Here is a 12335-nt window from a genome sequence, read left to right on the forward strand (position 1 = left end):
CTGCATCTCTAGAGACACCAAGGGACTCTATGTACCTTGCTAAATGCTTCTATTTGTAAGCATTTTGACATTTGCAGATTACTTTTGAATATGTTATCCCATTAAATTTTCATAATACCAAGTAAAAAAGATATTACATTCCATTTCCAGCCTAGAAAATTGAGGTCCAGATGCTTATGAGCTTTGCACAAAGCCCATAGATATGAGGCTACCACTCTGGCTTGGACCCTGTTCTAGAAAATCCTGGGCCCTTGAGTATCAAGCCACAGCCTCAGGGTTAGCAGTTTGCCCCCCCACCCCCACCCCATATACCAAGCATGTCTTTCTCCGACATGAGCAACTTCCCAGGCTCAAATTCTCTTACTCTTGGGTTTCCCAAGTTTTTCCTCAAGTATCTCTGCAAAAATTCTCTTTGTAAAAAAGAAAAAAAAAGATTTCCATGGATAAAAAGTTCTATCTACATGCTACTATCTCTCCTCTTAAGTCATAGTAAACATGGAAACTACACAGGCAGCAGCGCTTAAAAAAACGGGGGGATCCTGCAGCAGAGAGTCCCTGTGGGCTTCATTAGCCCACTATTCCCCAAACCACTGTGTCCCCTGAATTCTTTTCTAACACAGCACATTTTAATGTCCAGCAGAACTCTCATTATGTCGTTATTCAGCAAAATACTGACGTCATTGCCTTCTGCAGGCTGCACCCATTTCCCTGATCTCTGACTGTCTAAGCTGGAGAATAATCTATCCACTGTATCTTGAATATTATGATATTGTTCAAAATTACACAGAACTGGGCTGGGGTGTAGATCATCAATAGAATACTTGCTTGGTATGCACAAGGCACTGGATTGGATCTCTGGCACTGAAAAAAATAATGTCCACAAAACTAGAGAAATAGTATAAGGAGGTTTCATGTGCCCAAATCCCAAACTTCTACAATTATCAGAATTCTGTGTTATTTTCTCATCTATATCCTACATACACTGTTCCCCTACTCTGTCCCCTTTAAAATAGTTTAAAGCAAATCCTGCTTATCATATATGACCACCACTGCATTTATTATACCTAACGATTTGGACTATAATTCTAAATTTCATCTCATCAACACTTAAATGTCCCTAATTATCTTTTAGAAAAATTATTTCTTGTAAAAAAATAATACTAGCTGATTTTCATTAAAATCCAAATAAAGTCCACACATTTTATTTGGTTGTAGTTTCTTTAAAATCGTTCTTTAATCTATGATAATCCTCCCTCCCATGTCTTTTCCATGACATTTAGCCATCAGGAAACCAGCTCATTTGTTCCGTAGATTTCCCACATTCTGGATGTGGCTAGTTGCTTCATGGGTATTGTGTTTGTTCCTTGTGATTTTTTCACCAGCTGGTTGTTAAATCACCTGCTTTGAGGATGGTGTGAGCACTTGCTGTTGCCCCAGGTGACCGGGTAGATCATCTTGCCTGTGTCTCGCTGTGGCACAGTCTAAACTAACAGTGGGTTCCTGGGCCATGGGCTGAGCCATTCATCATCAGGGTCCCCTTAACCTTTTGCTTAATGGCTTTAGCAGCCACTTATGATCACTGTCTAATTCATTAAGAGTTGAAAAATTATATCTTCCTGTGTCAGAATTGTTATCATTCAGTGTTTTTCTCAAGACTATGTTATCCAAGAAGGTAGGAACTTGTTTTCCTTCTCTATATCATCTTTTTTTTTTTTTTTAAATCTATTCAATGAGTGAGCAAATATACCACAATTGGTTTGCTAAAAAGTCAGCCTCAGTATTTCATTATTAGTTTATTGTTGCTTCCACAAACTCTGACCATAATTAACTTGTAATTTGGGGGCAAAGAAGCTATCATGTTTTACATTTTAAGTAATCTGAGAGTGGTGTGTGTGTGTGTGTGTGTGTGTGAGTGTTTTCAGGCTTCCTAGTTACTGTCTTCTTGAGGAAATCTATCACAAATGCCACTGGCTGATTTTCAGAGCAGAGGTAGCTGCAATGTGCCAAAGTTCCTCCTCCTACTCCTCAGAAACAATGCCTTCCTTTCCTGGTTCTCTCCTCCTCTCACCTCTCTGATGATTCTGTGGCTTTGCTTCTTAACTGGTCTTCTCACTATTTGGGTTCCTCATAGTTCGGTTCTCAAAGCATGGCTCTGTTTCTCTCAATCTTCATTCTTTGTGATGTCATTCATTTTGAGGCTTCAAGAACCACACATGTGCTCCTTTCTCCCAAATCTAATGCTCCTTCCCTGGCACTCACCTAAGGACCTGCCTATCAGACAGTTCCACCTGGAGGCCTTATAGCCACCTCAAACTCAAAATGCTAATACCAAACTCATTATCTTTCCTTGAAAATGACAACAGAAACAACAGAGCAGCATTCCTGCTCTTGTACCTTCCAAATGCCATTAACAGTGTTGCCACCCATGTGTCTGCCCAAGCCAAGGAGCAGACTTCTTTTCCTCCAGTTCCCACATCCAGGCGGTCAGGAAGCCCTGTCAGTTCCACCCAAGATCTTTCTCTTTGTTCTAGTCCCTCCCCTACTGCTACCCCTTGCTCAAACCATTGTTAACTCTGGGTGGACCTATTGTGGTAGTCTGTTACCTCCAAATGGGGCTCCTACCTCCAGCTTCTCCCTTAACAGCTCTTCATTACCACTGCCACTATCAAAGTTCCCTGGGGACCTTGTCAACTCCTGTGTAAAAATCCTGAGAAGTTCCCATTGCTTGTAAATTGAACTTAAAATTATTATCCTTATGCACAAACTTCTTTATAACACGGCCCTGGCTTACTTCTCCAGCTTCATGTCTACCCATCTATTCTACATGATGTTAATGTAACAGACATCAATACCAAGTTCTGTTAAAATTAAGGAAGTTTTTCCTCCCTGGGCCAGAATGAACTTTGTTTCTTTCAATCACGATGAAATAAACATTGCAGTAAGATAGGAATTTTCTTTCTCCCTTTTTGCCTGGCCAAACAAAATCCCAACAATATTCAATAATTTCTGTTTTGCTTGAAGCCTCTGCAAAAGTGGAACATTTTCTATAGTCTCTGAATCCCCGGCCCCCAAACTGGGCTGACTTACTTGGAAATGGAAATGGGTGCAGAAGGATTTAATCCACAGTGAGCTCCAGGGAGGTCAACGGTTCCACAAAGGAGAAAGGACATTCTGAGCCCTTGTGTTATTTTTCTGGGTCCATGGTGACAGTTAACCTTGACATTCTTATATACTGGAAATTTGGGATGTAAAGGAATGCAGATTGTCACAATTTTTGATGAATATATCAGACAGGATTTCTAAACAAATAGGTATTAGACAGGGGAGTTGCAAATGTGTTCCTCCTTTCAGCCTGCCTTGGGGCAAATTTGCAGCCTGACTCGTGAGAGAGATACTCAGATAGAGCAATAACTTGTTAAAGAACATTCATATCAGCTTCTCATGAGAAAGAAACACAGGGATGTTACAGGATTAAAGCTCCTAGATTCCATTTGGGGACTGTCCTGGAGGTTGCATGACCCATGTAATCTACAGCTCACCCATACCAGAATTTTGTTTCTAGAATATATATGCACTTTCATATTATTTCATCACTTGGAATGCCCTACTTGGTTCAAATTCTTACTAATGTCACCTTTTCTCTCTAGCTTGATACTTTCCTCCCCCAAAAGGAAACTCAAGGGCTTCCTCTTCTATATGAAACTTTTCACACAATTCTGTTTTATGTTTATCATCTTCTAGGTTATTTGTTCACATGGCTGCCCTTCTGCTAAACTATGCACTCAGGGACCATGAAAGGTCAGACATATAATACTATAAATACTATCCAATACTACAAATACTGGTAAAATTGAATGGAACTGAATGTGTTAACGCCAACCCAAGACTTTGCCAATTAACATGACATAATTTTTCATGATTTGAGGTTCATCTATTAGAATTTTTTTACTTTTCATTAAGAATAAAATGAGAAGCACATTAAAAATCTGACGGTTTCCGTAGTAATCATTTCCAAAGGGACACTCTATTGGGAAAAGAATTTATATTTAAGACAAGGCAAATAAATGGATATTAACTAGTTTCAAAGCCCACAGTGGACCATTGCTGAAGAATTTATTAATAGGCCATGGCATAGATATAATAGAGTTCATTCACAGTTTAGCTCTAAGGTCCCAAAATAATTTACTCTCCCAGTAGAATTAAAAATAGGAATTATGTTTTGCGTAAGAGGACACAATGAGATGTCAGTCTATAATTTTAAAACAGCAAAAAGTCTGTCTTGTTCCAACAACAATTCTCAGAATAGTTCTCTTCCTAAATTTTCAAGGTCAATGTGGCATAAAACACTCATAAAAATGAGTAGGATCTGTGAGTTGAAAGGCAAAGAATAGTTATTAATATTTGTGCAGGCCTCAGTTATGATTGATTTGGTTTTCCAATATGTCACAAGGTATTAATTATTCCAGACCTAAATTATAAAGTCCCATGAGGAGGTGCCCAGACTGCCTTCTAATAAGGGACAAAGCCTACCAATCCATAACAACAAGTACTGGTCCATTTTGAAAAATTGTTAGTGAGAGGAGATTTTGTTTTTAGCCCTATTTTGTATCTCAAATCTTTTAATTACTATTGACTACACTTATTGCTTTAAACATGCGATCCAGAAATATTTTTCAGTATCCATGTAACAGACATCAATACCAGGTCTTTTTTGGGGGGGAGGGGGTACTGGGGCTTATACCCTTTAATGGAAGAAAAAAACAAAACAAAGATGTTATCTGTGGGGAGACTTTGGGCTTCTTGTTTTCTAGATGGAGAAACAGAGGCTGAGAAGCCTCACAGTTCAGCCAGGATCTGATAGAGGCTAAGCACCCAGTCTCCTCTGTGTGCTCCCCTCTTATCCTTCTCACTCCCTGGGCTCTGAGCAATTGTCACATCATTAAGGGGAGCCCTAGGCCAAGCACGAAGTCCACACAGACATCCTCTCCCTCATCAGAGAGCTTAGTTGTTGGTAAGGAAGGGGCTCCATGCACAAATTGGTTGCCTATGGCTAAGACACTGGTGTCAGTGCAAGACTTTAAGGTGTCTTCAGGCTCCAAAGCACCGACTTTTCTATATTTGTTTATGTTTCTAAAGTAGTTAATTCCCACATAACTGACAGGCGGGTCCTTCTCACTATGTAACCCTCTGGGATTCTCTGCAGTCAGCCAGCATCTTTGGGATTCCTGCCTGAGCCAGACTCAGATGCTGATTGAACAGAGCTGGACTAGAGGCTAACTTTGCAAGAACTGACATACCTCCTTTTTCTCACTCTGTCTGCAAAACAAGGGGAACAGAACAAGCATGCCGTGAAATTATCTTATCATAAGAAAATCCATGTAGTGAAAACATGAAGTTGGAGGCCCATACCCCTGGGTCAAATCCTAGGGCCCCATTTCTGAGCTGTGTGACCTTAGAGAAGTTAATGAACTTCTCAGTCTCAGTTTATATTGATGATTATATACTTGACAAGGTTGTTGAAATCATGAAATGAGATGACTATGAAGAGTACATTGCTTATGTTTGGCGTTCATTCATCTATTTAATTCTCATCTATTTAATTCTCAAATTATCAATTGCCTAGACCTCGTTCTAGGTATTCACAGTACATGCTGTATCAATCTGCATCATGTAAAAGAAATGAATAAACACCCCCTGCCCATTGCCATTCTTCTCTTTTCAGTGGTTAAAAAAAAAAATTCACTCTTTTATGTACCCAGATGATGATCAAAAGATTTGCTAACTATACAGAACCCTATCACTGTCAGTGTTTTGTGACAGCCCCTCCTCTTTTTTATGCTTGAGAATAGGCCCTCCTCTGATGTGTTTTCTGCTTTTCCATAGTGTCAATACATATATCTACATCAGTGTGTAAGAGATGTCCTCAGAGCAAGGAAGCTACGGAGTGAACAAGAAAACCCCTTGTTTCCAATCTACGAAAATGTGAATCCAGAGTACCACAGAGGTAGGATCTTGTTCATTAGCTTTTAAGTTCATTTTTCACTATTTAGTCAATCTGGAAATTATTAATCACTTAAAGCTCTTCCATTTCTTATTTTACCCAGAAAGTCCCCGAAAAGAATGGCAACAGGGAGAAGAGGCACAGTTAGGAGGGTACTCCCACATTTGAGCAGCGATTCCAGGAAGAGTTTCTATCTCCCTAGCCCAGGATGCACTTTATTAAGGAATCAGCTTAACATTCCTTTTTCTAGCAATGAGCCTCACCCCTAAGAAGGATGCATTGAAATCACAATTGAGAGTTCAAGTTGTAAAATTGTTTGGAGAAGAATTTGGCAATCAAGTAATCAGAATCCTTAATATGTTCTTATTTTGTAACACAGTACTTTTCCTGCCACCCTAAATTCAAAAAAAGTGTTCTGCATAAATCTGTTCACAGTTAAAAGTTTGAGTGGAAAACACTGTTTAACAAAGGACTGCATTAGATAGCTTTGCATTAGCACAATGAAATACCTGAGGCAGCTAACTTTGTAAAGACAAAGGATTTAGTTAGCCCACATTGGAGAGCTTCAAGGATATGGCTCAGTTCTGGGAGGATCTCATGGTAAATGGTGGATGGCAGTCACAGGAGTGCATGACAAGAGCAAGCTGTCACATCTTAAGCTAGGAAGTGAGAGAGCTGGGTGGGGCCATCTTAGGCAACTGTAACAACCTTTTCAAAAGAAGGAGTCCCCTGAGAACTACCTCCCAAGGGCACACTCCCAAAGGTCTAAGGACCCCAAGCTAGGCCCCACATCCCAAAAGTTCTACCACAGTATTTCCTAACACTGCCACCGTGCAGACCACTCCTTCAATCACAGTGGACCCTTGGTGGTGCAAACCATATTGAAACCACAGCAAGGAATAAGTACCCATGGTGTATCACTTCATAGAATAGGACGTTGGCATTAAGAATGAAGGGCTTGACTAGCATGTGTGAGGCACTGGGTTCAACCCTCAGCACTGCATTAAAAAACAAAGCCCATCAACATCAAAAAGAAAAGAACAAAAAGAGTGAAGGACCTAGGTTTGGACTGGTGGTGAATGCCTATAACCAGATTCTTGGGAGACTGAGGCAGGAGAATGGCAAGTCTGAGGTCAGCCTCAACAACTTAGTGAGACCTTGTCTCAAAACGAAAATAAAAAGGTCTGGGAATGTAGCTGGGGATATAAAGTGCCCCTGGATTCAATCCCCAGTATTGGAAAAAAAGAAAGTCTTGGGTCATAGCTTAGTGATAGAACACTTGCCTAATATGGGTGAGGCCCTTGGTTTGATCTCCAGCACCGCAAAAGAAAAAGAAAAGTCAAGAATTTTATAGATAGAGATGGAGATAGAGATATATTTAGATGAAATCTCACTACATTGCCCACTGGCCTCCAACTCTTGGGCTCAAGCAATTCTCTTTCTTCAGCCTCCTGAGTAGCTATGACTGTAGGTATATACCACCTCACCTAGCTTAAGAATGTTATTTTTGAATATATTACAGTAATATGGATATTCTTACAAATAAGTTGTCTTAGTCCATTTTGTGTTGCTATAGCAAAATATCTGAGACTGTGTATTTTAAAAAGAAAAGTGGATTGGGCTAGGGAGGTAGTTCAGTGAAGGAGTACATGCTTAGCATGCTCGAGTCTTCTCAGCATAGCACAAAAGAGAGAGAGAGAGAGAGAGAAAGAAAAGAAAAGAAAAGAAATAAGGGAAAGGAAGAGAAATGATTTTTATTTCACTCCTAATTCTTGAGGCTAAAAGTCCAAGATTGGGCAGATTCCATCTGTTCAGCCTCTGGTGGGGTTTCATGGGTGCATCACAGCAGGGCAATGTCATCACCTAGTGACAGGACATGTGATGGTGAAAGACATTATATGATGAGAAAGGGACCAAGAAGCTGGGGAGGAGCAAAGCTTAAAACAGCCTACTCTTGCAGGAACTCAGCCACTCCCGTGAGACCTAACCCACAGAGAGACCAGCATCAATTCCTTCACAGGACAGTGAGGACCTGGTCATTCCCTCTAGACCCCACTAGTCCTTCCACCTTTCAGAATTGTTACCCTGGGGACCCAGCTTCCAAGACTTGAGCCTTTTTGATGACAAACCACATCGAAACTGTAGCATAAGTTAAATAATAGATGCAGAATGTAATACAAAAACAAAGTGTGAAGGGCAAGACCAGGAGAAAATGCAGTAGTAAAATATATTTCTCTGAACAATAGAAAAATATGTGATTTTTCTCTTCTATTTTTATGTGTATTCTAGAATAAGCATGTAACACTTCCAAATAAAAAAATTTAGCAGAAAAAAATTACAAGTACTTCTTTGATCAAACAATGACTGATTGCTAAGAGAATGGTCTTCATGCCTCGTCCGACTCTAGGCCATCATTAATAATGACCTAAGTTATCACATAGACTAATTGCAAATGTGAGCATGCATTATATTGGTTAGATCTGTTTCTACCTACCAGCAACTTTCTCTCCAGGAGGACTGAGAGCTACCTAAAATCAGATAATTTTCCTTTGACAAACATTATTTCAGACCTGTCTTATCTTCATTTCCAAATGACCTTAAGTTGGCAATGCCTCTTAATGTCTTAATGTTTCTTTTATTGAGTCCTCTGTACCTGCTATACCAACCAGCTTGCCTATGTGTTGAATAGTTAATAATCTGTAAAGCACAAATAGAGACCTACTATTTAGAGGAGTCTTTGTAAATCAGATAGTCTTTTGTATTATGAATAATTACCCCCTAATTTATCTGTATAGTAAATTATGGAGAACGCTCTGGGGGATCTTAGAGGTTCCTTTGTCTTGCTTTGATCTTTTGGAGACTATTTTTTTTTAGAACAGTCTTGGGCATGTCTAAAAGAAACTAACTATGGGATAAGATCACCACCATCTTGAAAGCTAAGATTTAGATCCTAGTTGAGGAAAGACCTAGCATTAATGAGCTGGGTGGCCCTGAGTGAGTTACTCTGTCCCTCTGAGCCGGTAACTTTATCTGTAAAGCCAGAGGGCATGGACTAACATCACGCATCCCTTCCAAATCTGATAATCTATTTCTAAATGGAGTTACCTGGCCATCCTCATCCTAAACCATGTTGAGCTTTAGTCATTCCACTAGTCTTCCGACTTGTCATTTTCACAAACAGAACGACAGTGACATCCACTGCTGCGGTCTCTAATCACCTTGTCCTCCCTTTCAGATGCAGTCTATTCAAGGCATTAAGAATGTACCCGAAGATCTCCTGGATAAAAATTTTTCACTGTGTGATTTTGTTTTAAAAAAATTTGCTTCTTGCCCTGCAGAGGTGCCAACTATTTCTGTCAATACTATGTATAATTTATTAATCTGGAGAATGTTAAAGAATTTATGTAATTTAAAGGTAACAGATATTATTGTACATAGTTGTATTTTGTAGTTTTTCCTGTAAATATGTATTTTTTTCATAATGTTTAATATTAAGCTTTATATAATACTATTTTTTCACCCAAAAGTGTTCATGGCTTGTTCTACATAAAGCAATTCAACCTGTATGGCAGGATTACTGGTAAATGGGCTTGGAAGTGTTTGCAGAGAAAGATCCCTCGGGCTGTGTGTTTCTTACCTGCTGAAATATTCGCTGGATAGGATAAAGAGCAGGGACTAGAGAGAGCATATAGCAAGGCTAGCTTTGCTGCACTGCTGTCCCATGAATCTTGAAGTCCACGTATGATTCAGATGTTAGTAGGATAAATAAAAGTCAAAACAGGATTAGGATAGCGGGAATAATTCTGTGTAGAGTGCATGCTTAGTATGCATTGATCATAAACATGAAAAAAAAAGAAAAAATAAAGTACTAGGAGAGGAATTTTTCAGATTCATGCATCAGACTGCACCAAAGCTGAGCTTTGTCATTTTGACTAAATGAGTTGCTCTCTGCTCTTGCTCCTGCCACAGATTCAAGCCCAAGTAGCCAGATCAGGGGCCTTGTGACTTTAGTACAAGCTCAGGCTGCAGGGTTGAGAGAATTCCTTGTGTTAAGAAGAATCTCAGCTATACCCTGACTGGAAACAAAGCACACAAAACTCCATCCGTAGTAACTAGAGATTATTTTGCTGCATTCACAGTGTGGAACATGAACATGCTTACCTGCGCTGTAGTGTTGGCTTATGGACACACACTGGTCCTTGTCTTCTTTCCAGTGGTCTGCTTTCCTGGAGAGGTCATGTTTAGTTTTCCCATGAAAAGATTATGTTGGCAGATTATGCTCTTGGTCAAAGGATCTAATACCAACATTGTCATAAAACTTCTATCAACATCATATATAGCTAATTAAAAAGCAAACAGCAACAAAAACAAAATTGCAGTGTTTTTTAGTGCAAAATTTTCCAAAAGATTTTTACAGTAGGTCAATGAAGTCAAAATTTCAAGTCACCTAAAGTTGCATTTAATATAAAAGGCCATACATACTCTACCAAGTTAATCCTCAGTATTTGTGCCTTATTTTGATTATGACAAATTTCAGTGAGTCGGGAAGTGGGCATTGCCTTTATCAAGGTTCAGTTCTAAGAGCCTTTCTGGGAAAAATAATAAAAGCATTTATATGAAATTCTTATGGCTTCCTGATAAAACAAACTGGAGATATTAGCCTTTAATTAGAGGTCATATTTGTGATCTTACCAATTCATTGGCAGAAAAAAATACTTTTTTTTTTTGTCAAAGTACCTTGCTACCTAACATAAATTTCCATTAATAGTATAGCAAGTCTTATTGTGCCTAAAATATTTATATTTATATAACTCTGTACCCAACTTGGGAATTTTTCTGGGGTGATTTGAAGTATCGAAATAGAGGGACACTTCACAAGGATGAATGTGCAGAGTAATAAAAGGATTCAAAGATTTCCCAGCTTCTTTGTGCCCTTGTAAAGTGACAGCATTAGGCTCTGATTCAGGATCAGGGAACTAAATGGCTACTCTAGGAAAGAAATGGAACAACATTTGTGTTAAGTGAGGTAGATGTGCACCGGGAGGGAAACAGAGGTCAGTAACTTAGGAGGTTTGATATCGAAGAAGAATCATTTTATCTACACTATAAAGAAAAGCAAGAGGAAAACAAAACATTTTCAAACTAAAATTATTCTGTGCAAAGCACATTGATGCCTGAAGAGAGAAATTCATTTTTGACTTTTCACTCCTTCAGAAAACTTTTAGTAAGGGCCTGCAAACACTACCAGAATCTACATTTCTACCCACATTCATAGAACACATGGTAATAATAAAGTTAGGGCCATTGTCACCATTTTCATTTGAATTTAAAAGAGGACCTGGGCAAGGGACTGAGATTACTGAGCCAGTCTAGGGCAGTGGTCACCTTCCAGTGGCCTCTCTCTAGCAAGTAATGAGGCTGCTTCTGTAGCAACCACTGGATCCAAATGAGAGCAATTGACAGTGTGCAGCCCGGGAGTCACAGCCCTTAACAACCTACACATCTGCAACAGCAAATAACACTCACACACCTGGCAACATCTGAGATGGAATCAGAATTACAGAAATGAATACGAGGAGGGGAAGCTGTACTTTTTTTTAGTCTAATCCAGGAAATATTGATTCCTACTCTACACCTAATTTTAAATCTCCTTAGCAACAAATATTACACTATTCCCTTTTGCTCCCAGGAAGACTAAATACGTAATATAGTTGATCTATTCATTAAATTTAAGAGAAGAAAAAAAAAAAGACTTCCTTGACATTCAGCTCAATTGGATATATTTCCATTTAATTGCATCATGGGGCTGGTCTCAGCAAACATTCCGTTTCCTGTCTTGGTGGGCATCCTGTCTGTGCACCTGTGGGGTACACTTTAATCATCAAGGTTTCCAAGTGGTTTGGAGCTCTCAAATCTACGGAGAGTCCTGTCTTGCATCTTAATCATTATTTATCCAAGTTCCTTATAATTAACTCCTTTAATCTCTTCTCATTAAATCAATTTTGTATTATCATTAAGTCTTTCTCTGAAAAGCAGCCAGTTTTTCAGCTCTTGAATCAGTTCTTCAGAGATTTGCTTCCCTGTCTGGGCTGGCACATATTTGTCCTAATAACTTCCCAACCCTTAGTCCTCTAAGCCCCATGGCTTGCCCTCTCTCCCTGTCAAATATGTTTGCTCTGCTGGGTTGAATGTGATTTTACCTTCTGTTCTTCTTAATGCTTTGTACCCATTGGTATAATTTTATAGGCTCCACAGTATAAAAGAGATAACCATGCTCTCATTTTCAAATACTGAAATGCGACAAAACAGTTTGGGATTTGTTTTTTGGCGGGGA

General features: G+C 39.2%; 1 protein-coding gene across 2 annotated transcripts in view; it reads left to right on the forward strand.

Annotated features, from left to right (window-relative positions):
* Positions 1-11938, forward strand: part of Ptprb (protein tyrosine phosphatase receptor type B) — a 116865-nt gene extending 104927 nt beyond the window's left edge. For both annotated transcript variants that reach the window (XM_027928340.2, XM_027928347.2), the window contains 2 exons: positions 5884-6004; positions 9237-11938. In XM_027928340.2, coding sequence (XP_027784141.1) covers positions 5884-6004; positions 9237-9259 — 144 coding nt within the window. In that variant the 3' untranslated portion in view covers positions 9260-11938. The remainder of the gene's footprint in view (positions 1-5883; positions 6005-9236) is intronic.
* Positions 11939-12335: the final 397 nt, after the last annotated feature.

The sequence above is a fragment of the Marmota flaviventris genome, chromosome 3 (genome assembly GCF_047511675.1).
Source record: "Marmota flaviventris isolate mMarFla1 chromosome 3, mMarFla1.hap1, whole genome shotgun sequence".
NCBI classification, from domain to species: domain Eukaryota; kingdom Metazoa; phylum Chordata; class Mammalia; order Rodentia; family Sciuridae; genus Marmota; species Marmota flaviventris.